This window comes from Phoca vitulina, unplaced genomic scaffold (assembly GCF_004348235.1).
Source record: "Phoca vitulina isolate PV1807 unplaced genomic scaffold, GSC_HSeal_1.0 scaffold16, whole genome shotgun sequence".
NCBI classification, from domain to species: Eukaryota; Metazoa; Chordata; class Mammalia; order Carnivora; family Phocidae; genus Phoca; species Phoca vitulina.
The window spans coordinates 38355632-38378388 of NW_022589719.1; the positions used below are offsets into that span (position 1 = coordinate 38355632).

General features: G+C 50.9%; 1 protein-coding gene across 1 annotated transcript; it reads right to left on the reverse strand.

Annotated features, from left to right (window-relative positions):
• Nucleotides 1-560: 560 nt before the first annotated feature.
• Nucleotides 561-21675, reverse strand: NLRP6 (NLR family pyrin domain containing 6). The gene is made up of 8 exons (XM_032414849.1): nucleotides 21595-21675; nucleotides 6739-7084; nucleotides 6478-6516; nucleotides 4384-6142; nucleotides 3446-3538; nucleotides 2143-2313; nucleotides 1853-2020; nucleotides 561-1365 (listed from the first exon to the last, which is right to left on the reverse strand). The coding sequence occupies exons 1-8, from the start codon at nucleotides 21673-21675 to the stop codon at nucleotides 1227-1229; spliced, it is 2796 nt and encodes a 931-aa protein (XP_032270740.1). The 3' UTR covers nucleotides 561-1226.
• Nucleotides 21676-22757: the final 1082 nt, after the last annotated feature.

Below are 22757 nucleotides of genomic sequence, written 5' to 3' on the forward strand. Positions count from 1 at the left end.
CAGACCCAGTACTTGTAACTGGAAAGCCTTGGCTCCGTTGTCTCCCCGCATTTCGCCGTACTTCATGTTCTCCCAAAGCACTGGTTGGCCCCTGTCTATGTCTATACATGTTTATTGTCTGTCTTCCTGCCAGGTTAAGGCGGGGGGGATTTTGTCTGTTTTGTGGAATGAATGCCTGGATTTGAAAGGTGAGTATGGAAGGGAATTTTCCCCGAGAAGTGAAGGCACTGACTCCTGTGGTTTTCATCTACCTAGACTGAGGTCTCAGGAGCCGGTCAAGCCCTGAAGCTTTGAGCAGAGACCTGAGGATTCGGGGGCTGTCCACTGCTGGCCCTGTTCGTCAAACCCGGGCCTCGCCTCAGAGCTTCCTGCAGTCAGTCTGTAACCCTGAGCCTCAGTTCCCTCATCTGGGAAATGGGGAATACAACCCCACCCCATACAGGTGGATTGGGGACCAAAGGAAAGATTGTGAGCGCTTGCTAGGATGCTTGGCCACGTGCAACAGAAATCAACAGAAGTGAATCCAAAGGAGAATGTATTATCAGTGCATGGGGTGGGGGGCAGGCTGCCTGCTGCCAGAGTCCCAGCTGCTGCTCCATCTCCCCTCTCCCCTGGTCTCCATCCCTGAAGACCTAGATAGTGAATGGACCCCTCTGGACTGGGCCCACACAGCCTCAGGGATGGCTTTGCTCCCAGTGCCAAGACCCAAATTCCTGGGGTGGAATGGTGACCTGTCCACCTTTGGTCAGGGGTCAGCCCCTGCTCGATGCCCTGTGACCAGGGGCAGAGTTGTTGGGGCTGTGGGGCCCATAGTGCAGATGGGGATGGGATCAGTGAAGGGGTCGCTCTGCACTGAACAGACCAGGTAAAGGCCAACACATGGTAGGTGCTTGATGCCTGGGAGCTCTCGACGTCATTATTGTTGCTGGAGGCATCTGCGGGGGAGGCTAGAGGGCCTCAGGACAGGAAGGTGGGTGGGGGAGAGGTCCCTGGGTTTGGAAGACAGAGATGTAACCTGTGCCCAGGGTGTGAGGGGAGGGGCATGTCCTGGGACCTGTCCCTGGCCAGGTAAGGGACCCTGTGTGTCCTCGCCTCCCATCTGCCTGCCCCCAGCTCCTCAGGCTCAGAAGAGCTGACCAGAGCTGAGAGCAACATCCTCCTGCCCTTGGGATGAGGAAGTCTACTCCGTAGGGCTGACTAGAGTCCTCCCCCTGGCCTTCGGGGCCTCAGAGGGCACTGCTGAATCCTGTGGGAGGCTTGGGGGGACTGTCCAGTGCCGGGTGGGTGATGACCAGACCTGGCTTTGCCGTCTTCACTGTCTGCAGCTCCTTCAGTGACTGCTCGCTCAGCTCCACGGAGGTCAGACTATAGCCATGCACACAGAACACAAGTGGGAATAGGCTGGGGAAGCTGAGGCCAGGGCGGCGGGGGGGGGGGGGGGGGGGGGGGGCAGTAACAGGGCAGCAGTGTGGGGGCAGTGATGGGGCTGTTGGCCTGGGCTGTGCTAAAGGCACACAGTGACAGAAGGTGTTAGGGGCATCAGAGGCTGGGAAGAGGGGTTAGGGGCTGGGGGCCAGAGCCTTTTGGGGAGTAAAAGGGTATTGGGATCACTGGCCCAGACTTGCCATGGCACCAGATGACAGATGGACATTTGGTCTGGTAGAGTGGCTGAAGCCAAGAGCTGGGGCCAGGGCTTTGGAGCACGGGTCTCCAGGGGCTGGGTTTGAGTGTGGTCACTTGGGGGGCCCTGAGAGGGGCTCCACTTCAGGGCCCAGGGGAAGTCCCCAGGCACCCAGCCCAACCCACGGTTGAGGGGCTGAGTCCCCAGCACGTTTCCCGCCCCTGCCTCTACCTGAGGCTCTGCAGGCGGCATCCTGGGTGCTGTAGGGCTGCACACAGGTAGGTTACCATGGGTCCCGACAGTTGGCAGTCACTGAGATCCAGGGTAGTCAATGCTGGGCTCTGCCTGAGCATGCTGATGAGGTACTGAAGCGCTTCCTGGAGGCAGGGCTGCTGCACCCTGGGGGGGGGTGAGCCTCAGGACTGCTGTGGACAAACCGCACCCCCACCCCACCTGCCCCGGCCCCTGGCCCGCGGCCCTGCCCTTGTCCCTCCCTTGGTCTCTCCCAGGCCAGGTCTTACCGGAGCTTCTGCACCCGGCACTGGGGCCAGGCCAGGCCCTCACTCAGCACACGCAGGCCTGCCTCGGTGAGCCAGTTGTGGAGGAGGCCCAGCTCCCTCAGGGCGGGGGCCTCCCTCAGGGCCCCCGAGAGGTCTTGGCAGACCGAGTCAGGCAGTCTGCAGCGGCAGAGCCTGTGGGCGAGAGCACACGGTCTGTCTGCAGGCCCCTGGCTGCTCGGCTACAGCCCGGCTCCGCCAACTGCCCGCTCCTTGGGCGGCTGAGGCTCAGTCTGGCGATATTCTGGCTCCAAGGGAACAGAGTTTGCTCCGTCCTTTGTCAGCACATGTGTTCCTGAGGCGCCTTGGCCATATATGCAAGTGCTGGACTGCGCTCCGCTCTTCCCTTAGGACACAATTCTCTACCAGCTTTTTGATGAGCCAATTTAGATCTTACTGTCCACATGTTTAATTGCATATCATTGTCCATCGAGTTAAGGTAGGCATAGTTTAGGCCATAGTTTATTCAAGTAGCCAGTCCCTAACAATCGGGCAGTGGTGTTGTTACTACTTTTTTGCTATTATAAATAATGCTGTGATGAACGTCTTCATGCATTCAGTTTAGGGGCAGAATCGATGGGCCAAATGTGCCGATCACCTTCTTGGCCCCCTATGTTTATTTCCAGGTTGCTGGAATACCCTCCTGTCAAGCTAAGTAACCATGTCACTATGCCCCACCGGTACTAGTTCCTACAGTTTCTCTTACCTTCTGCTTACTTGGTGATAGGTCATAGACTCAGTGTTGCCACATTAATTCTCATACCAACCCTCTGAGGCAGAATCTATTGGCTCCATTTCATAGGGGAAGAAACAAGCTCAGATAGACGGACTTGCCCAAGGGCTCAGAGGCAGGCCACCTGGACTCAAAGCCTGTGTCCTGAATACTCCCTTCCATTGCTTGGAAGAGTTCAGAGGGGCTGCCCAGCACTTTCCAATAGCACCTAGCAGCCTTCCTTCCTTCCTTCGTTTGTTTGTTTCCTTTCTTTGGAAGGAAAATATGTTCTGGTCTTCTTTATCCCTCCCCCAGAATGCTTAGCCGCACCATGCTTTCCACTCAAACTGGGGCCAAACGCCCCTGCCCCCATCCCCTCCTCCCTCCTCCGTTCTGTGTGGGCACAGCCTGTTGACCCCAGCCCGGGACACCAGAGGCCACAGGCTCTCAGTCTGCCCCCTCAGCCGTTTCCAGACAGGGCTGTACCTCTGTCCCTGCCCAGAGTATCCTGCTTTGCATCCCTTGCAAGGGAGGGGTGGGGGCATGGTCACTCACGTCAGGCTGTTCAGACCACAGTGTTGGTCAGTCATGGCCTCGAAGAGTGAACGTACCGGAGAGACCTGGGGTTTTCTCATGGTGGCTTGTGAACTGCTAGGAGAGAGAGCAAGGTGAAGCCCACCTGTCCCCTTCCAGTCCCTACCTCTTTCCTGTGGTCCTGAGGTGTCGGAGCTGCCTCTGCCCTCAACCCCAAACTGAGCCAGGACCCCTCCACCCTCTTCACTCTAAACCCAGTGCGAAACCACTCATCTGGGGCCCCATGCACCTCCCCGCTGAAGCAGTCTATGTGAGTCCAGCCGGTGGGGGAGGATGTCACCCGCATTCCGAGGTGGGTCTACTCTTGCACGTGCAGTGGGCGTCCCCAGCCCCAGCCCCTGCCAACATCCTGACTTTCATTATCTCAACAGATGCTGAGCTCTGGGTCAAGTGCTGGGTTGGAGCTAAGGCAACTCGCCCTGAAGGAGCTGAGTGTCTGGTAAAGGGGATAGACATGGGTAGATGTCATGGCATACAGTGGTCTATGGGGCACTTCTGGGGCCAAAGGGGTCTCAGGCCAGCTGGGGGAGCCTGGCAAAGCACTGACAATAGGCAGCAAACAGAGTGTTCTGGGTGGAGGGAGCAGCAGGTACAAAGCTCAGGGCACAGTGGGCATAGTTATTCCTGAACTTATTAGAAAGCTGGGCCTGAGCCACACAGCCATGCTTGGAGGTTTGCCTCGCATGTGGACAGCTGGGAATTGGCATGGCAAGGGCATCCTGGGGAGGGAGATGGACAGATGGACATTGGAAGGCTGCCTTGCAAGGGGGTGGGCTCCTCCTCTGGGGGGGGGCAGGCGTCCGCTGTGGACGTGCTCCCCCTGCCCAGATGGATGCACGGGCACACATTCCCCCACGGAGGGCCTGTGAACCGGGGGCCGTCTTGCCCTGTAGACTCACGAGCTGCCGCCCAGGCTGCCATGCAGTCGCTTTATCAGGCTCTTCCTCTTTTTCTTCTCCTGTGCGGGGACCAGTCCACAGCTCACCAGCCGCAGTGCCTGCCCGGCGGGGCAGCACTTGATGCAGTAGCTCAGGACGGCCAGGTCCATGCGGCTGAAGCGCACCCGCTCCAGCTCCAGCTCCGGCCAGCCGCGCAGGGCCTGGTGCACGAAGGCGCCCTCCTGCGTCTCGTACAGGCAGTACAGCAGCTCCAGCGGGTAGTTGAGCTCGCCCTCCTCCTCTTCCGGCTCCTCGGCGCCTTCCGGAGCTTCGGTCTCTTGGGCCCCCTCAGGTGCCGCCCTAGGGCGGCCCTGGCCCTGTTCCTGCACCCACCGCAGGACATCCTGCTTCACGCGCTCTGAAACCACGCCGCCGAAGTGGCGCTCGATGTCGCGCATCCGCTCTGTGTTCAGCAGCCCGAAGAGGAAGCGCGTGGTGAGCGTGAGGTGGCCGCGCAGCTCGGTGTCCCCCCGCAGAAGTGCTCCTACGCTGTCAGCCGGTGCCCTGAGATCTCTCTCATCCTCCAGCAGGTAGGACAGCGCAGCGAAGAATTCCTGGAAGCTCTGGTCCATGAACTGGTAGGTGACCTCTGTCTCCAGCACGCCTGGCAGCTCTTTCTTGCTGAGAAACAGCGTCTGGACTTTAGAGCCGCGAAGTTCCAGTCGTTCCAGATCCTTCTCCGCGAACTGCGCCCTGTGCCGGAGGATGCCTTCACGGGCCAGGCGGCACAGCTTGCGCAGCTCGCCCTGCATCTGGGGACCATCTGCCGCAGGCGCCGAGCTCAGGACGCTGGCGATGAAAAGCAGGTACACGGACGTGGTCGTCTTGGAGGTGCGCGACAGGTCCTGGCCGAGCTCGATCTGCTGGCGCAGAACAGTGCACACGATCCAGCACACAAAGGGCACGAAGCACAGTGCAAACAACGTCTCATTCTCCTTCACGAAACGGTAGGCACGCTCCGCCACCCATTCGTCCCGAAAAAACTTGTGGAAGTACTTCTTCTTGTCCTTGTCGGAGAAGCCGCGCACCTCCGCGCACTGCGGTGAGCACAGGAGGCCCTGCAGCCTCCCCGGGGCGGTGGCGCGCGCGGTCACCAGCAGGCGGGCGTTGGGCAGCAGCGTCTTGCTCAGCAGGCCGCCCAGCACCCGCGCGCCATCTGCCTCCTCGAAGGGGTCTGTGCAGGGCGCGGCCTCGGAGGGCCCCGGCGGCGGCAGCAGCTCGTCCGCGCCGTCCAGGATGAAGAGCAGCCGCTCGGACCGAGCGAGCATCTGCTGCAGGGGCGCACTGCGGTGGGGGCACTGGTCTAGCATCAGGCCGGCCAGGCTGCACGGGCCGGGTCGCTCCAGCAGCTCGCGGCAGGGCAGGAAGAAGGCGAAGTCCACCTGGTCGTGGTACAGCTTGCCTGCCGCCCAGTCGTACAGGATTTTCTTAGCCGCCATGGTTTTGCCGATGCCCGCCGGGCCCTGCAGCACTACAGTCAGAGGCCGCTGACCTTCTCCGTCGCGGCCGAAGAGGCGGTTGAAGGTGTGGGTGTCCGAGCGCCGAGCGCGCTCTGGCCCCTGCTCCCCCGCGAGCCCCGGAGCCTCGTCCACCAGCGTGGCGCTCTCGCGCGCGATAAGCAATTTGGTGAAGCGCTTGTTGATCTTCACCGAGCGGCTGTTCCTCTCCTTCACCTTGGCATGCTGCTGCAGGACATGCTCTCTGTACTTCTTTTTGTACTCTGGTGGGGGCGGGAGAGGGGACCGGAGGGAGTAAAGGGAACGGGGTATGTGTGGGGGGAGGACAAGGATGGGACGGGCTGCGTCCCTTGACCCTCTCGGGCCGTTCCCCAACCCACTAGGTTCAGGTCTGTTTCCCCAGCTACACCCCAGCCCCTCTCCCCATCCAGCCTTCCCACACACTCTCCTCCCTGGGACCAGCTGTCGGGAACCTCCAAGCAGTGTAGAGGACACTCGTGCTGCAAACCTGAGGGTCACCGTCGTGTTCCTCCCCCCCCCCCCCCCCCCCCCCGCCCCGACAGCTTGGGGCCTGTGCTTCGCGCCGGGAGAGACCTACCGGACACGGAGAGCAGAGCGGAGGAGCTGGGGCCGAGCCCTGGAAGGGAGACCTGCGGTGAGGCCCTGCTGAACGTGCAGGGGCGGGCGGGCCGCAAAAGGGAGTTGGGGCCACCCTCAGGAGCGCCCAGGATCCGAGCCCTGGGGCTGGTGAATTTGCGGATGGGGAAGCGGGAAGGATGGTGGCTCGAGGCCCAGACTCTGCCCAGGCGGAAGCGAACGGAGAGGCAGGGACCCTGGCAACCCCCGACCCTGCGCTCACGCTGCAGCCGCTGCTCCTTGAGTCGCGCCGCCACGTCGCGCACGTCCGCCCTCTTCAGGGTCTTTCGGGTCACGTCCAGCGCAGGCTCTGGCCCGTAGAATTGGGTCAGCTGCATCGCGAGGTCCACGGCGTCCGCGCGCTCCAGCCGCCCCCACGGGATGCTGCGGCCGTCCAGGGGCGCATCCCGCAGCTTGAGGCGGAAGCGCTTCAGCTGCTCCTGGCTCAGGTCCTCGAGCGCGGCCTGAAGCAGATCTCGCGCGGCAGCCGCGCGGGACTCCGTGCTGCGGGCGGTAGGAGTCAACACGTGTGTGGCGACGGTGACCCCAGCCCTGCCGCGCCTCCCACGCTACCCGACCCCGGCGTCGGGGCGCCCACGACAGTCAGCGAGTCAGAGGCGGCCCCATTTCTCCAGGTGACTCCAGGCCAACGCTTGGTAGCACTCCGCGGGGCGGGAAGTCATGGAGGAGGTGGGTGGGCTTTGCTCCAAGGCTTGGCTGCCTGGTGGTGAGTGGGGTCACTCCGCGGCAGGCACGGCCACCGCTGACCCAAGCGCTAGGGGGCGCCTTCCTGCTCTGTACCTCCCTTCCTGTGTTCCTCCCACACAGGTGGCTAGGCCAGGTCAAAAGTCTAAGATGAGGTATCTACAAGGGCCTGCGCTCTCCCCTTTCCTCCCTTTCCCCCCTTCCCTTCCCTGGGAGCCTCGAGCAAAGCTGGCCTCAGCAGAGAGCCAGACTCACCACCTGGCCCAGACTGTGTTCCTCAGTTCCCCATGATACTCATCGCACTGCACCCTTTGGTGGGGTCCAGGCGGGGGGCCTTACACCAGGGGCTGAATCTGAGCCGCTCCTAGGGAACAGACCCACCGGATGCCTCTGTGCAGATGGAGTCCCTAGAATCCTGAGCCTGGGGGATGCTGGGGGAAGGTTGTGGATAAGGGGGTGTGAAGCCCAGGGAGTCAGCAGCCTTAGGTGAGGCCTTAGAGGGCTTCCCAAGTGACCACCCTGAAAGCCAGCACTCACCTGGAGCAGAAGGCCTCTGGCTGGTCCATGGAGTCTGGCCCCTAGGACTAGCACTTAGGGGCAGACGCAGGGATCAGAAAGGTGACCTCTCTCCAGGTTGCCTGGAGCCAAGTTCTAGGGGAGTTGTCCAGTCCCATCCATGCCGTAGGCCCAAGTGCTCTAGCTCAGCCAGCACTAAGATGTCCGTCCACCAGTCACCAAGCTCCCAAACCCAGGCACTGGGGCACGTGCACACAGTCACCCTTTAAGAGTTTTGCTGGGTGACCTTTGATTTTCTTCTACTTTTTTTTCCCCGTTACTGTACTCTGAAAACCCATAGGGTGTGGCCTCGAGGCAGAGCTGTGAGCAGGTGACTGCAGAGCAGGGTGGACTGTGTGGAGGACGTGGCTGTCTCGAAACGAGACCTTCAGCTTTAAGGCCTCGAGATAGGTTAAATCCTGAAGGCAGCAGTGAAGAAGGGCTTCTTAGGCAGAGGGGACACTGGGATTTGCATGATATTATCAGGGAAAGGAAGGCTGTCACATGGGCCAGGGAAGAGCTCGGTGGCTTCCCAAATCTGGCTTGAGCAGGCTGATGGGAAGAGGTTTGAAGATGAGGAGTGTGTGTGACTGACGTGGGGACCATGTGTGGCCAAATGAATGTGGGGTTCTACTGACAGTATCTGCCTGTGTGAAGTGTGTGTGTCTCGGTCTGTCTATGTGACCATGTTTTTTTTTTTTTTAAAGATTTTATTTATTTATTTGACAGAGAGAGAGAGAGAGATCACAAGTAGGCAGACAGGCAGGCAGAGTGAGAGGGAGAAGCAGGCTCCCTGCTGAGTACAGAGCCCGATGTGGGGCTCGATCCCAGGACCCTGGGATCATGACCTCAGCCGAAGGCAGATGCTTAACCATCTGAGCCACCCAGGCGTCCCTATGTGACCATGTTAATACTGTGTTTGTGTGAGGGTATCTGTGGTCAGCTAAATAAAAGACCCCAAAGATACCAGGTCCTAATCTCTGGAACTCTTGAAGGTCCCCTCGTATACCAAAAGGGGCTTTGCAGATGTGATGGAATTTCGGGTCTAGAGATGGGAAGATTGTCCTGGATTATCCAGATGGGCTGTAAATGTCATCTCAAGTCTCATGGATAGAGGCAGAGGGGGATTTGGCCCAGAGGAAGGTAATGTGACACTGAAGCAAGATGCTAGGCTGCTGGCCTTGAAGTGGGAAGAAGGGGCCAGGAGCCAAGGAGCGCAAGGAACACAGCACTTGAGGCTGGAAATGCAACTCGAAAAAGGCAAGGTGAGGACATGTCCTCTAGAGCCTCTGGAGGGAGTGTGGCCGACCCAACCCATGGAACTCAGCCCAGTGAAACTGATTTTGGACTTCTGACCTTTGGAACTGTGAGAGAATAAATGCATGTTGTTTTAAGCCAGGTTTGTAATAGCTTTTACAGCAGCCGCAGAAAATGAACACAGTAGCTCTCTGAGCATTTCTGTGAAACTGTCCGCAAGAACAGGTGTTCTGGGATTGTCACTGCCTTTCTGGCCATAAGCCATCCTTGTGTTCAATCCTGCATCCACCAGGAGCCCTGAGAACGGCCCCCTGGGGAGAGAACCCAGAGTCCTGGGATCCTCTTTTCTGGTTGCCCCCTCCACCAGGAGGAGGGGACTCACAGAGATGCCCATTTCTCTCTGATTTTTTTTCTACTTAAGACAAATAGACCCCATGTCTCCCTGAGGTGGGCTCAGGCTTTCAGAGGTATGGTTCTGTTAACCACACTCACATCTACCCCAGGGTAGCGCCCTCCTTCTCTCCTACTCCCCAAATTCCTGACAGGTCCCCACCATCTAACTTGACCGCCCTCCACACTGGGAAGCCTCCTGGACACAGGGCAGGGTTGGGAGCAGAGAGCCTGGAGGGGCTGCTGCCAGCACACAAGGGCAGGGGCCACTTTGTGCTTTGAAAGAACTCTTGTGAACATGAACACGGCTCACTGTCCCCACAGAGCACTGAAAGGTAGGGGCAGTGCACCTACCCTGTGTGGTGAAGCGGCTTCACCTGGGGCAGGCCCAGAGTGGGGACAAGACCCTTATTCCAGGCCATGGTGAGGGTAACACCCAGCAAAGCAGAGGAGTGGACTGAGTGTCCTTGGAGTCAAGGTCCTAGGGACAAACCCTTAGCAGAGTTGGGCCTCAGCTGCCAGGAGAGGTTGGGGGTGGGGGGTGCTACTGTCATGAGCTCTCTGTGGGGTCCCAGCTCCCTTGACCTGCTGGCTCCTGACTTAGCTCCTCTGGCATGGCTGGGATTCTGCAGAGGCAAAGCAACAACAAATGGACAACAAACGTAGGCGTATCAGGGCTCAACCGTGGACAGAATGTGGGCCTTGCTCAGCTCGGTGGGCATCGCAGGGCCCTGGGCCACAGCCCCACTGCCAAAGACCCCAGTGCACCCCTCATGGACCCCTCACTGAACCCCATTCCAACCCCGAGACACTCCACACACCCTCACTCCTCCAGGCAGAGACAGATGGCCCACATTGGCTGGTGTTGTGTTTCTCTGAAATGAACATTCACTTTTCCTCTCCACAGGATAATTTCTTGAAAGCAAGTTCTCTACAACTGCACTGTCTCCCTTCCATTGTTTCAGACAGAAAGTGCCACCGCCAAGAGCACAATCTCCTAGCCAGAACTTCGGGGATCAAATCCTGCCTCCACCATCCAACAGCTGGATCACCTTGGACAAGTTACTTAACCTCTCTGTGTCTCTGTTTCCTCATCTGCAAAGTGGCATGGTAATGGCAGTCCAGCATCGAGGGTGGAGAGGAGTGAGGCTGTAACACACGTACTTGCCCATTCTAGGCATTGGTTGTTACCACCTCTCCAGTTCTGTGAAGTTCTGTTTTCTGGGTCACCGAGAGCATCCTGATTTCTAAACCCACTTCAGTTCTGAGTCCACTCACCTCTCCCTAGCACTTAACACTGCTGACCATGAACTTTTCCTTGAAATGCATGCTCTTTTCCTTTTGTCAAAGGAACTGAGAGGGGCACGTCAGAGATAGCGTAGGGATGGAGGAAGGGCGTGCATCTGCTCTGGTGTGTTCTGCCATAATCAGCATGGGAAGGGCCCTGAGGCCTGTGATTTCGGGATGTCAAGGTCATCCCCATCTCCTAAGATGGACCCTCCTTAAGTGGACTCTGTGTCCCACAAATTCTCAGCAGCTGCTGATAACAGCCCTGGAAAAGGCTTTGATAATGGGAGCCAATATCAGGGAGCCTTGCCGTGAGCTGAGTTGTGGAAACATGGGGATGAGGAGAGGAGGTTGCGAGCAGGTGGGAGGGGTGCACTTGGGGGGTGGAGAAAGCCAAAGGCTTTCTTTCTTAGAAGGGGTAAGCAGGCAAGGAAAGGAATTGGGGAGTGGTGTGGCAAACAGTGCCTTTTCACTCGGATTTGTGTCATCTACAGGTGTAGCTGCTGAGCAGGGCCACTTCCAAAGTCACAATCTTGAAATCTTTTCCAAGTAATTTAGACTGCACTCTGAAATCCCTCAAACGTTCCTCCCACAGGGTTTTGCTACCTAGGAAAACTTGAGGAAAACCTTTGAGCATTTCATCCTCTCTCAAATTTTGTCCTCATGGCGGCTGCTAATGAGGTCTCTCTGGTGTCTTCAGCAACACCCACTCCTCCTTTGGGGGTTCCCTTCCCCTCAGTTCTCCTGCCTTTGAAAAGCCTCATTCTTGAGTGCTTATACCCTCAGCAGAATGCTTCCTTCCCTGTTCTGAGCATTCCAGTTCACCTCTTGACCTCAGAGAAAGGACCATTTCTGGAGGAGTGGGAAAGATGAGGAAAAAAACGGACCTACAGCTGACCCCCTCCTCTGTGTGCTAATATTATATAACTTGGCTAAAATGGACAAATTCCCAGAAAGACACAAACTACTGAAATGGACTCCAAAGAAAGAATCTGAATAGATCTTCAAGTAAAGAGACTGAATTAATAATAAAAAAAAATTCCCACAAAGAAAAGTCCACACCCAGATGGCATCACTGTTGATTCTATCAAACATTTAAAGCATTACAAACACTCCTTCACAAACTCTTACAAAAAATATAAATGAGAAGAATACTTTCCCAACTCATTCTGTGAGGCCATATTACCCTGATCCCAAACGAGGCGAACACATCACAAGAAAACTAAAGACCAATATCCCTGATAAATATAGACACAGAAGATCTTCAACAAACTCCTAGAAAACAGGATCATTAACATATAAAAAGAATTACAAGCCATGGCTAAGTGGAATTTATCCCAGTAGTGCAAAGTTGGCTTGACATCCCAAAATCAATTAGTGTAACTGGGAAGTCCTTGCTGTGCCCACCCAGTAGGAGCTGGCCAGGCAGCCTGGGTGGTTCTCATTCATCTTTTCTCTGATGAGGGTTTTCATTGCAGTGATTCTGTTCCTTTTATACTCTTTTTTCCCTGTTCCTTTAATACTCTTGTATACTGGGAGTTTTGGAGGTAGATGTCTGGGTCTCTTAGGCTTCAGAAGGTCTAGTGGCTACAAGCTCAAGATCAAGGAGTCAGCAGGGCTGATTCCTTCTAAGGCATTTCTCTCACCCTTGTAGACAGTTGTTTTCTTCCAGTGTCTTCACATGGTCTACCTCTGGGTATCCAATATGGATTTTAATACATCCTAACCTACTGAGGGAAGGAAAATATTCAGTCCCAGCCCTCTCCAGCCTTCCTGTCTCATTCAAAGAAGAATTTTGAAAGAAACCAGAGGGAAAGAAAGTCCACCAGTAGAACAAAGATATAAATTACATCAGACCTTTCTTAGAAATCATGCAAGCAAGAAGAGAGTGGAATGGGATATTTAAATTGATGAAAGAAAAAATCCACCTACCTAGAATTCTGTATCCAATGACATTATATTAAAGTGAAGGAGAAATAAGAGCTTTCTCAAACAAACAAAAATTGTGGAAATTTGTCACCAGAAGATCAGCCCTGCAAGAAATGTTAATAGGAGTTCCTCAGAGAGAAGAAAAAGAATATTATGTAGATTCAGATCTACATAAATGAAGAAGATTATTGAAGGAATAAATGAAGGTAAAATAAAATATTTTATTTTTCTTATACTTAACTGATCTATTAGTTTGTTCAAGATAATAATAGCAATATATTGGTTGAATATAGCTTGTGAGTAAGGGAAATGTGTGACAGTAATGCCATAAGGAATGGGAGGGAAGAATTGGGAATGGCCTGTTACAAAATACTTGCACTGCCTAGGAAGTGGTACAGTATTATATGAAAGCAGACCTAGAGTAATTGTAAAGGCAGATTACAAATTCTAGGGCAATCACCAAAGCATTTTTAAAAAGAAGTATAATTTGGGTGCCTGGATGGCTCAGTTGGTTAAGCGTCTGACTCTTGATTTCTGCTCAGGTCATGATCTCAGGGTTTTGAGATCGAGCCCTGTGTTGGGCTCCACACTGGGCCTCAGCCTGCTTAAGATTATCTCTCTCCCTCTCCCTCTGTCCCTCCCTCCCCGCTTATGCTCTCTCTCTCTCTCTCAAAAAAAGAAAAAAAAGCATAATTCATATGCTAAGGGAAGAGAGAAACCAGAATAATATAAAATACTCAAAACCAGAGAAAAAGCAGAAAAAGTTTGGAAGAAAAAAAGAACAAGAAAGTGAGACAAAGGGACCAAATAGCAAATGGTTACAAATATGATAAATACTAATTTAACCATATCAATAATCACTTTAACTGTAAATGACCTAAATTCCTTGAAAGACCTGTAAATAACCCTAAATGACCTAAATCATTTTAACTGTAAATGACCAATTAAAAGAGAAAGACTATCAGAGTGGATAAAAAACATGACCCAACTGCATGTTGTTCACAAGAAACCCACATTAAATATAAAGACAAAGATAGGTTAAAAGTAAAGGGATGGAGAGAGATATACCAGGCTAACACTAATCAAAAGAAGACTGGGTGGATGAAGGTGGTCAAAAAGTACAAACTTCCAGTTATAAGATAAATGAGCACTGGGGATGTAATGGACAACATGGTGACTGTGGTTAACATTGCTGGATGGCATGCATATATGAAAAATGTTAAGAGAGTAAATTCCTGAGAGTTCTCATCACAAAGAAAAAGAAGGGCCTTTTTCTTTTTTTTTTCTTTTGGTATCTATTTGAGATGATGAATATTAACTAAACTTATCTGGTAATCATTTCACAGTATATGTAAGTCAAATCATTATGCTATATTCCTTAAACTTATACAGTTTGTATGTATGTCAATTATATCTCAATAAAACTGAGAAAAAAACCAGAGTAACTTATTAATTTCAGACAAAGCAGATTTTAGGGCAAAGAAAATCATCAGAGATAAAGAGGGGCATACATAATGATAAAAGGGTTAATTCTCCAAGTAGACATAACAATCCTTGATGTGTATGCACCTAAGAACAGAGTGTCAGATACCTGAGGAAGAAACTGATAGAATTTTAAGGAGAAATAGATGAATCCACTTTTATATTTGAAAACATCAATACCCCCTCTCAGAAATGGACAGATCCAGCAGGAAATCGGTAAGGACATAGTTGAACTCAATGCCATCAACCAACTGGATATAATGGAGATCCATTGACTACTTCAACTGACAACAGCAGAACACACATTCTTCTTAAGCTCATATGAAACATTCACCAAGATAGGCCACATTCTGGGCCATAAAACACGCCCTAACAAATTTAAAAGAATAGAAGTCATACAATGTCTGTTCAGATCACAATGGAATTAAACTGGCATTCAATAACAGAAAGATAACTAGAAAATCCCCAAATATTTGGAGATTAAACAACATACTTCCAAATAACACAATGGCCAATGAAGAAGTCTCAAGAGAAAATTTAAAATAATGTTAACCAAATGAGAATGAAAAAACAACTTATCAAAATTTGCAAGATTCATCTAAATCACTGCTTAGAGGAAAATTATAGCATTGCATGCATATATTAGAAAAGAAAAGTGCTCTAAAATCAATAATATAAGAACTACCCTAAGAAAATAGGGGGAAAAAGGCAAATCAGATCCAAAGTAAGCAGAAAAAAAGAAATAATAAAAATTAGATCAGAAATCAGTGAAACTGAAACCAGGAAGTTAGTAGAAAAAAAAAAGCAAAGAATGAAAAGCTAGTTCTTTGAAAAGAACAATAAAATTCATAAGCCTCTAGCAAGACTAACCAGGAAAAAAAAGAGATAAGGGGCACCTGGGTGGCACAGGTGGTTAAACGTCCAACTCTTGGTTTCGGTTCAGGTCATGATCTCAGAGTTGTGAGATCGAGCCCCACATTGGGTTCTGTGCTCAGTGTGGAGTCTGCTTGAGATTCTCTCTTCCTCTCCCTCTGCCCCTCCCACTTGTGCTCTTTCTCTCTCTCTCTCAAATGAATAAATAAATCTTTAAAAAAAAGAGACTAGGTACAAAGGTACAAATTATTAATATCAGAATGAAAAGGGGGCTATCACTACAGATCCCATGGACGTTAAAAGTATAATAAAGGAATATTAAGAACAACTCTATGCTTACAAATTTGACATTTTAGATAAAGTAGATCAATTCCTTGAAAGACACAATACATCAAAACTTGCACAAGGAGAAGTAGATAATATGAATATGTCTGTATTTACTAAAAAAAATTGAATTGCAAATTAATAATGTTCCAAAACAGAAAGTACTAGGCCCAGATGTGTTTATGGATATTGATCTATAGATTCAATATAATCCCAATCAAAATCCCAGCAAGTTGTTTTGTGACATTGGCAAACTTATTCTAAAGTTTATACAGAGAAGCAAAAGACCCAGAATAGCCAACACAATACTGTGTTAGAACAAATACTTCAAGACGTACTATAAAGCTACAATGATCAGGACAGTGTGTTATTGGCAAAAGGCTAGAGAAATAGATCAATGGAATAGAGTAGGGAGCCCACATATAGACCCACACAAATAGTCACTTATCATTGACAAAGGAGGAAAGGAAATTCAATGGGGAAAGGATAGTCTTTTTTTTTTTCTGGTTAAAAGGTTTACATTTACTTTACTTTATTGATGTATAAATGACATGCAATATTATATTAGTTTCAGATATACAACATAGTGATTCAACATTTACATACATTATGAAATGCTCACTACAATAAGTCTAGTTACCATCTGTCACCATACAAAGTTATATTGCAACATTATTGACCATATTCCTTATGCTATACTTTATATCCTTGGGTGTATTTTCTTTTCTTTTTTTTTTTTAAAGATTATTTATTTATTTATTTGACAGAGAGAGACACAGCGAGAGAGGGAACACAAGCAGGGGGAGTGGGAGAGGGAGAAGCAGGCTTCCTGCCGAGCAGGGAGCCCAACGCGGGGCTCGATCCCAGGACCCCGGGATCATGACCTGAGCCGAAGGCAGACGCTTAACGACTGAGCCACCAGGTGCCCCTGTAGCTTATTTTCTAATTGGAAGTTTATACCTCTTAATCCCCTTCATGTATTTTGTCTAGAAAGGATAGTTTTTTTCAACAAATGGTACAGGAACAACTGGGTATCTACATGAAAGAAAAAATCTAGGCACAGACTTTAACCTTTCACAAAAATTAACTCAAAAATGGAACATAGACCTAAATGTTAAATGGAAAACAGTAACATTTTTAGACTAGAACATAGGAGGAAATCTAGGTGATCTTGGGTTTGGCAATGGTGTTTTAGATACAACGCCAAAGGCATGATCCATGAAAGAGAAAATTGATACATTTGACTTCATCGAGGTTAAAAACTTCTGTTCTGCAAAAGACATTGTTAAGAGAGTGAAAAGACAAGCCACAGACTGGGAGAAAATATTTGCAAAAGATATATCTGATAAAGGAATGTTATCCAAAACATACAAAGAACTGTCAAGACTCCCAAAGAAGAAGACAACCTGCTTATGAAGTGGTCAAAAGATCTGGACACTTCACCAGAGAAGATATACAGACGGCAAATAAGCACAAGACAAGATGCTGAGCATCCTATGTCATCAGGGAAATGCAACTTAAAATAATGATATACCACTACACACCTATTGGAATGACTAAGACCCAGAACACCAACAACAAATATTGGCAAGGATATGGATCAACAGGAGCTCTCACTCATTGCAAAATGGTGCAGCCACTTTGGAAGACAGTTTAGTGATTTCTTACAAACTCTTACCATACAATCCAGCAATCATGCTCCTTGATATTTACCTAAATGAACTGAAAACTTAGGTACACACAAAAACCTGTACACAGATGTTTATAGCAGCTTTATTCATGATTGCCAAACTTGGAAGTGGATGTTCTTCCATATGTTAATGGATAAACAAACTTTGGGACATCCACACAATCAGTGATAAAAAGAAACGAGCTATCAAGACATGAGAAGACGTGGAGAATCTTAAGTGCATATTGCTAGATGAAAGAAGTCAGTCTGAAAACGCCATGCATTGTATGATTTCAAATCTGTGACATTTTGGAAAAGGCAAAACCATGGAGCAGTAAAAATATCAATGGTTGCCGGGGTTGGGGTTAGGGAGGGATGAAAATGGAGCCTAGGGGGTTTTTATGGCACTGAAACTACTTGCATGACACTATCATGGTAGACACATGACATTATGCATTTGTCCAAACCCACAGAATGTACAGCCAAGAAAGAACCCTAATGTAAACTATGGACTTTCATTAATAATAATGTATCAATATTGGCTCATCAAGTGTAACAAATGTACCACACTAATATATGGTGTTAATAATAAGGGGAGACTTATATATATATATATAATATATATATATATATATATATATATATTTTATATATATAAAATTTCTCTACACTTTCTGCGAAGTTTTTCTATAAACCTAAAAGTGCTCTAAAAAATAAAGTCTGTTTAAAAAAACCATAATGTGATACCACTTCACATCTGGTAGGATGGTTTTAATTAAAAGGATGGACAATAACAAGTGTTGGTGAGGATGTGGAAAAATTAGAACTCTCACATGTTGCTGGTAGGAATGTAAAGTGGTGCAGCCATTTTGGAAAACATCTTGTCAGCTCCTCAAAATGTTAAACATGGTATTACCATATAACCTAGTAAAATACCTCTGAGGTATCTTCCCAAGGGAATTGAAAACAACAACAACATCCACACAAAAACTTCTGTACAAATGTGCATAGTGGCCAAGAAGTGCAAGCAACACCAATGTCAACTGAAGAATCAATAAACAAAATGTGGTCCATCATGCGATGGATGGATGCAGCCACAAAGAGGGATGAAATTCTGACACATGTTACAACATGGATGAACCTTGAAAACACTGTGTTCAGCGAAAGAAGCCAGACCCAGAATGACAAGTATTGTATGATTCTACTCATATGAAATGTCCAGAACAGGCAAAGCCATAGAGATAAAAGGAGATTAGAGGTGGCCAGGGGCTGGGGGAGAATGGGAGTGACTGCTAATGGGTAAGAGGCTCCTTTTTGGAGTGATGGAAGGTACTAGAACTGACTGTGGTGATGTTTGTACAACTCTATGAATTAGAGTTCTCAGGACCATTGGATTATACCCTTTTAAGTGGGTGAATTTTATGGTATATAAATTATATCTCACTAAAGATTTTTTTGGGTTTGCTTTTTAAATATTTTATTTATTTATTTATTTGAAAGAGAGTGATCGAGAGAGACAGTGTGAGCAGAGGGAGGGGCAGAGGGAGAAGCAGACTCCCTGCTGAGCAGGGAGCCCCCTGCGGGGCTCGATCCCAGGATCCTGGGATCATGACCTGAACCAAAGGCAGATGCATAACCGACTGAGTCACCCAGGTGCTCCTCACTAAAGATATTTTAAAAACATTAATTCCAGTTTTTGACCTCATGAAGGGTCTTCTAAACAGCCTTGGTTTGGTGAGCATACCCAGTGTGGGTAAGTTTGGCTCTGTCTGTGCCTTGGATCCCCTTGGCTCAGGGTGATGGCCCCTGACAGTGCCCTAAACAAGATAGAAAGAACAGGGCCTGAGCAGTGACTGGCGGACTGCCAGGGTTTCTGGGGCTGCCCCCTCCTACTGTTGCCCTGAGTAACCATGTCACCACCAGCCCGTGGGAAGTGGGAAAAATGAGGTAGCGGGCATGCCCCCTCCTGCCAAGGGCAAGACCAGGTTTTGTGCATGTCACTTCTGCTCACTCCCTTGGCCACTTACTTGTGGGGCCACATTCAGCATAGGGGAGTTTGGGCAGTGTGCCAGGCATAAATCCCATGACAGAAGACACTCCATCCTAAGTTTGTTCTTCCAAAAAATTATGATTCCAACCCACTAGTCCCCTCGACCTTGAGTGTGTTCCAGGAACCACCATGGCTCGTGTCAAGTGATTTTCATCCAGATCCAGCAGCTGGTGGTCCCTGGCTCAGGTACAGGACGATTTCAGGTCAAGGTGCAGCGGATTATCTAAGGAAGATCCAATTTTCCAAGAATCCCTTAATAAGACCCACATTAATCTGAGCAGCCACATGACTCAGGACTCACACACATTCCAGAAACCATCTGTTCAGCCCTGGAAGTCTCAAAAAACAATGTTATTCTGTGCTTCAGCTTCTCCAGAGGAGCAATACAAAGGTTTATCCCATCATAGAGCAACCTTTTCCTCGAAGAAACTCTTTGGGTAGTCCTCCCTCTGCCTGAAGTTCCATGTTCATGGCAGTGGGGGAAAACTCCCCCACTCTTGCCCTCTTTCCTTGCCTCCCCCACTCTCCCGGTCTGCAGCCCCCCAGAACAGGTTCCTTTTAAGTCCACTTCCTCATCCTTCCCTCCCCTCACTCTGCCCAGCACACCGACATCCACACCATTCCCCTGCTAACTGGCCACTCTCTCCTTGGACTACATTCTTCTTGAGAGGCAGCTCCAAAGCCCCCACATCACCACACCTTCAGCCACCCCTCTCAGCTATCCTTCCAACATAGCTCCCCCCCACCCCAGGGCCTCCAGGGGTCCCAAATGGAGCCAGATGTGGCCCAAGACCTGTTCCGCCCTTCTTCCTTACCCACAGAGCCCCACTGTGTGTGGGTTAGTTAAGTGCCTTCCTATAAGACTTGATTTCCCAGGAGGTGACCATGGGGCACAGTCTTGGCCAATGATAGAGAAGAGGAAGCCTGCCGGGTGAGCTCAGGAGAAACCACAGTGCTCCTGCTAAAGAGGACAGATGGAGTAAGTATAGCCTTTTGCTCTTGGCCTCCCTCCCACTTTGTCCTGCACAGATGTGGACATAGGGCCTGGGGGTCCAGGAACAATGAGCATGTGAGGAGGGAGACCACTCACTGAGGGGGAGAAGGAGACTGACTCCAGGATGATGCCACGACCCCAGGCCAGCTCCTAGCCCAACTCCAGAGCCCTTGTTAGGTGAGGAGTCCTGCCCTGTTCCATGTGGCCCAAGGCAGTCCTAATTGAGGCCCATGGACTGGAGACTGAGGCAATTTCTGCCCCATTTCTCAGCCCCATTTCTGACGCCTCCTCTCCCAGCAAGGCCCTTTGCTGCTCCATCTCCCATAGAAACCAGACCAAGCCCTCTGTGCCTTTGTGTCTACAGTTCCCTTAGGAACACCCTTTCCTTTCCCCCATGGATCCAGAGAGGAGGCTCCTTCCCCGGGAAGCCTGCTGCTCAGATGCTCCCCTGGTGGGCACCTGATTTATCAAGAGGTCTGGCAACGCAGCCAGAGACAGAAAAAAGGTTTACACTGTCTTTAAAGTAAGACACAGAAATATGACTCGGCCTTAACAAGGAAGGAAATTCATGGTACAACGTGGATGGACCTGGGGGACGTGATTCTGAGTGAAATAGGCCAGACACAGAGGGACAAATACTGCAGGATTCCCCCCACCTGAGGTCCTTAGAGTCTCCAGATTCACAGGGAACAGAGAGTGGACAGTGGGCGCCAGGGGAGGGATGGGGATCGGTGACTCAGGGGGACAGAGTGGACAGTGGGCACCGGGGGAGGGGCTGGAGGTTAGTGTTTCATGGGGACAGAGTCTTAGTTTGGGAAGATGGAAAGTTCTGGAGACAGGTGGTGGGGACGGCTGCACAACAGTGTGAATGTGCTTAGTGCCCCTGAGCTGTGGGTTTAGAGACGGTGAAGACAGTACATTTTATGTTCTGTGTATTTTACCACAATTTTAGTAAAATAACGAAAGTCAATGTATCTATAATCTGATTAATTATTAGCTCAAGTATTCTCCCCAGATAGGTCAGGAACCATGGCCTCTGTTTGTTTAGGGAAGGGCTGTTAGCAGGTCCTTGAGAGTAGCAATGCTATCTGCCTCCTTGGGAGAACAGGGCCCATAAACTTTTATCAGGCTTTTCATGCACTGACCCTTACCTTCAGAGAGCGGGAGTCCACTGGGTGCTTGCCCCATGCCTGCCTCCCTCTCAGAGCCTGGGCTGGTTAGAACCCTGAAATCCTCTCAAGGCTGAATTAATCATTGCCTTGCTGGCAGCTAGTGGGGCGCCTTCTACAAGGCTGGGGCTCCAAACCTTTGGCCACAGCACCACCTGAGGGGAGGGAAGGGCAGCTTCCCATTCTTGCCCTGGGGACTCCTGTGGGCAGGGTTTGGTGGAGGATGGAGTGTGATGGGTGAAGTTCTTCTATGAAAGGTGGCCTGGACCCATAGCTTCAGGGGACAGATCCCACCTTGTTGCCTCACCAGACGGATGAGAGGGGTGCCCACCTTTGCAGGAGGACCAGGACCAAGAGGACAGAAGGCCTGGCAGGAGCAAAGAGCTACGTGGCACCTGAAACAGCTGCACGAAGCTCTTCCTTGGGGGCTGGGTGCCCTGAGCGTCCCTCTTCTCTTGCAGCTTGGGGGCTTTCATGACTGCTGAGGCCACGGAGGGGACTAGGCACAGGGAATTCCTGGGGCCTTGCTGCCGCACATGGGGAGCCCCTCTCGAGGCCTGGTTCTTGGCCTGCTCCTATCACAGATCCGTGAAGGGCTCTTGCCTCTCTACTTTGTGCCCAACAGCCCTGCCCCCACCAAGGATTACACTTGGCCTGCTGCCTACGGTGAAGGGCAGCTTGCTCACCCCTCTCCTCTCCCATGACAAGACCCCTGATGCATGCACACAGAGAGTGGACAACGCTCCTTACCTCCTCTGCTCAAATGACACTCCCCAGAGGCTTCTGACTACCTGCCCGAGACTAGCTGCCACTCCTGGCCAGGAGGGTCTGGCCCTCCAATGTCGTGGTCAGAATTCTGGGGAGAGAGGACATGAGTAGTTTGAAGAAGTAAATTCAACATTTTATTATGCTATTCATAATAGGATGCAGTTCAACATCACGCTTGTGGCTTGTGGGGGCAAAAGGAACACTCTCCTGGGAGTTGTCAGGGTTCCCAGTGACCCCTGCTATGACAGTGGGGGGTTCTTCTCCTCAGGAGTAGAGGGAGGTGGGGGACAGTCCCCAGATAGGTCTCCCCACACCCTCGGCGCCCACCCTATAGTATAGCTGGGCTTGTCTGCTGTTCCACACCCAGGGATCTCCTTGCTTCTTGCCCCATCTCCCAAATAGCCCAGCTCTGCACTTATGGGAGCACAGATGGCCCTATTCCCAGTGCTCACGAACCTCACGCCCCTCCCCTCTGTTTCTTGGACATTTTACCTCCTGACCACTATCTTCTCCTGTGTAACTTTTGGGATTTCGAAGTCAATGCAGACCATCTTTCCAACACTTTTTCCTCCACCAATTAGACCTCTCTTTCAATGGTCCCATCTTTGGTCCTCAGCCTTCAGGTCCCTGGTAACCCTCAGACTAAACCCATAGCTGCTCCCATGGCCACTCAGTCCCCACAGCCCTCAGTGTCCCCCCCCAGCCCCCATGGTCCTGACAGTGTTCCCCCCAGTCCCCATGGTCCTCACAGTGTCCCTCCCCAGTCCCCACGGCCCTCACAGTGTCCCCC

Bases quoted from the DNA above. Each gene is read 5' to 3' on its own strand.
- NLRP6 (XM_032414849.1), bottom strand. From the start codon at position 21,675: ATGAAAGCCCCCAAGCTGCAAGAGAAGAGGGACGCTCAGGGCACCCAG. The intron at 6,143-6,477 runs GTAGGTCTCTCC...CGCCCCCACCAG, and splicing joins CGCTCTGCTCTCCGTGTCCG to AGTACAAAAAGAAGTACAGA. The intron at 1,366-1,852 runs GTAGAGGCAGGG...GCATGGCTATAG, and splicing joins TGCCGCCTGCAGAGCCTCAG to TCTGACCTCCGTGGAGCTGA.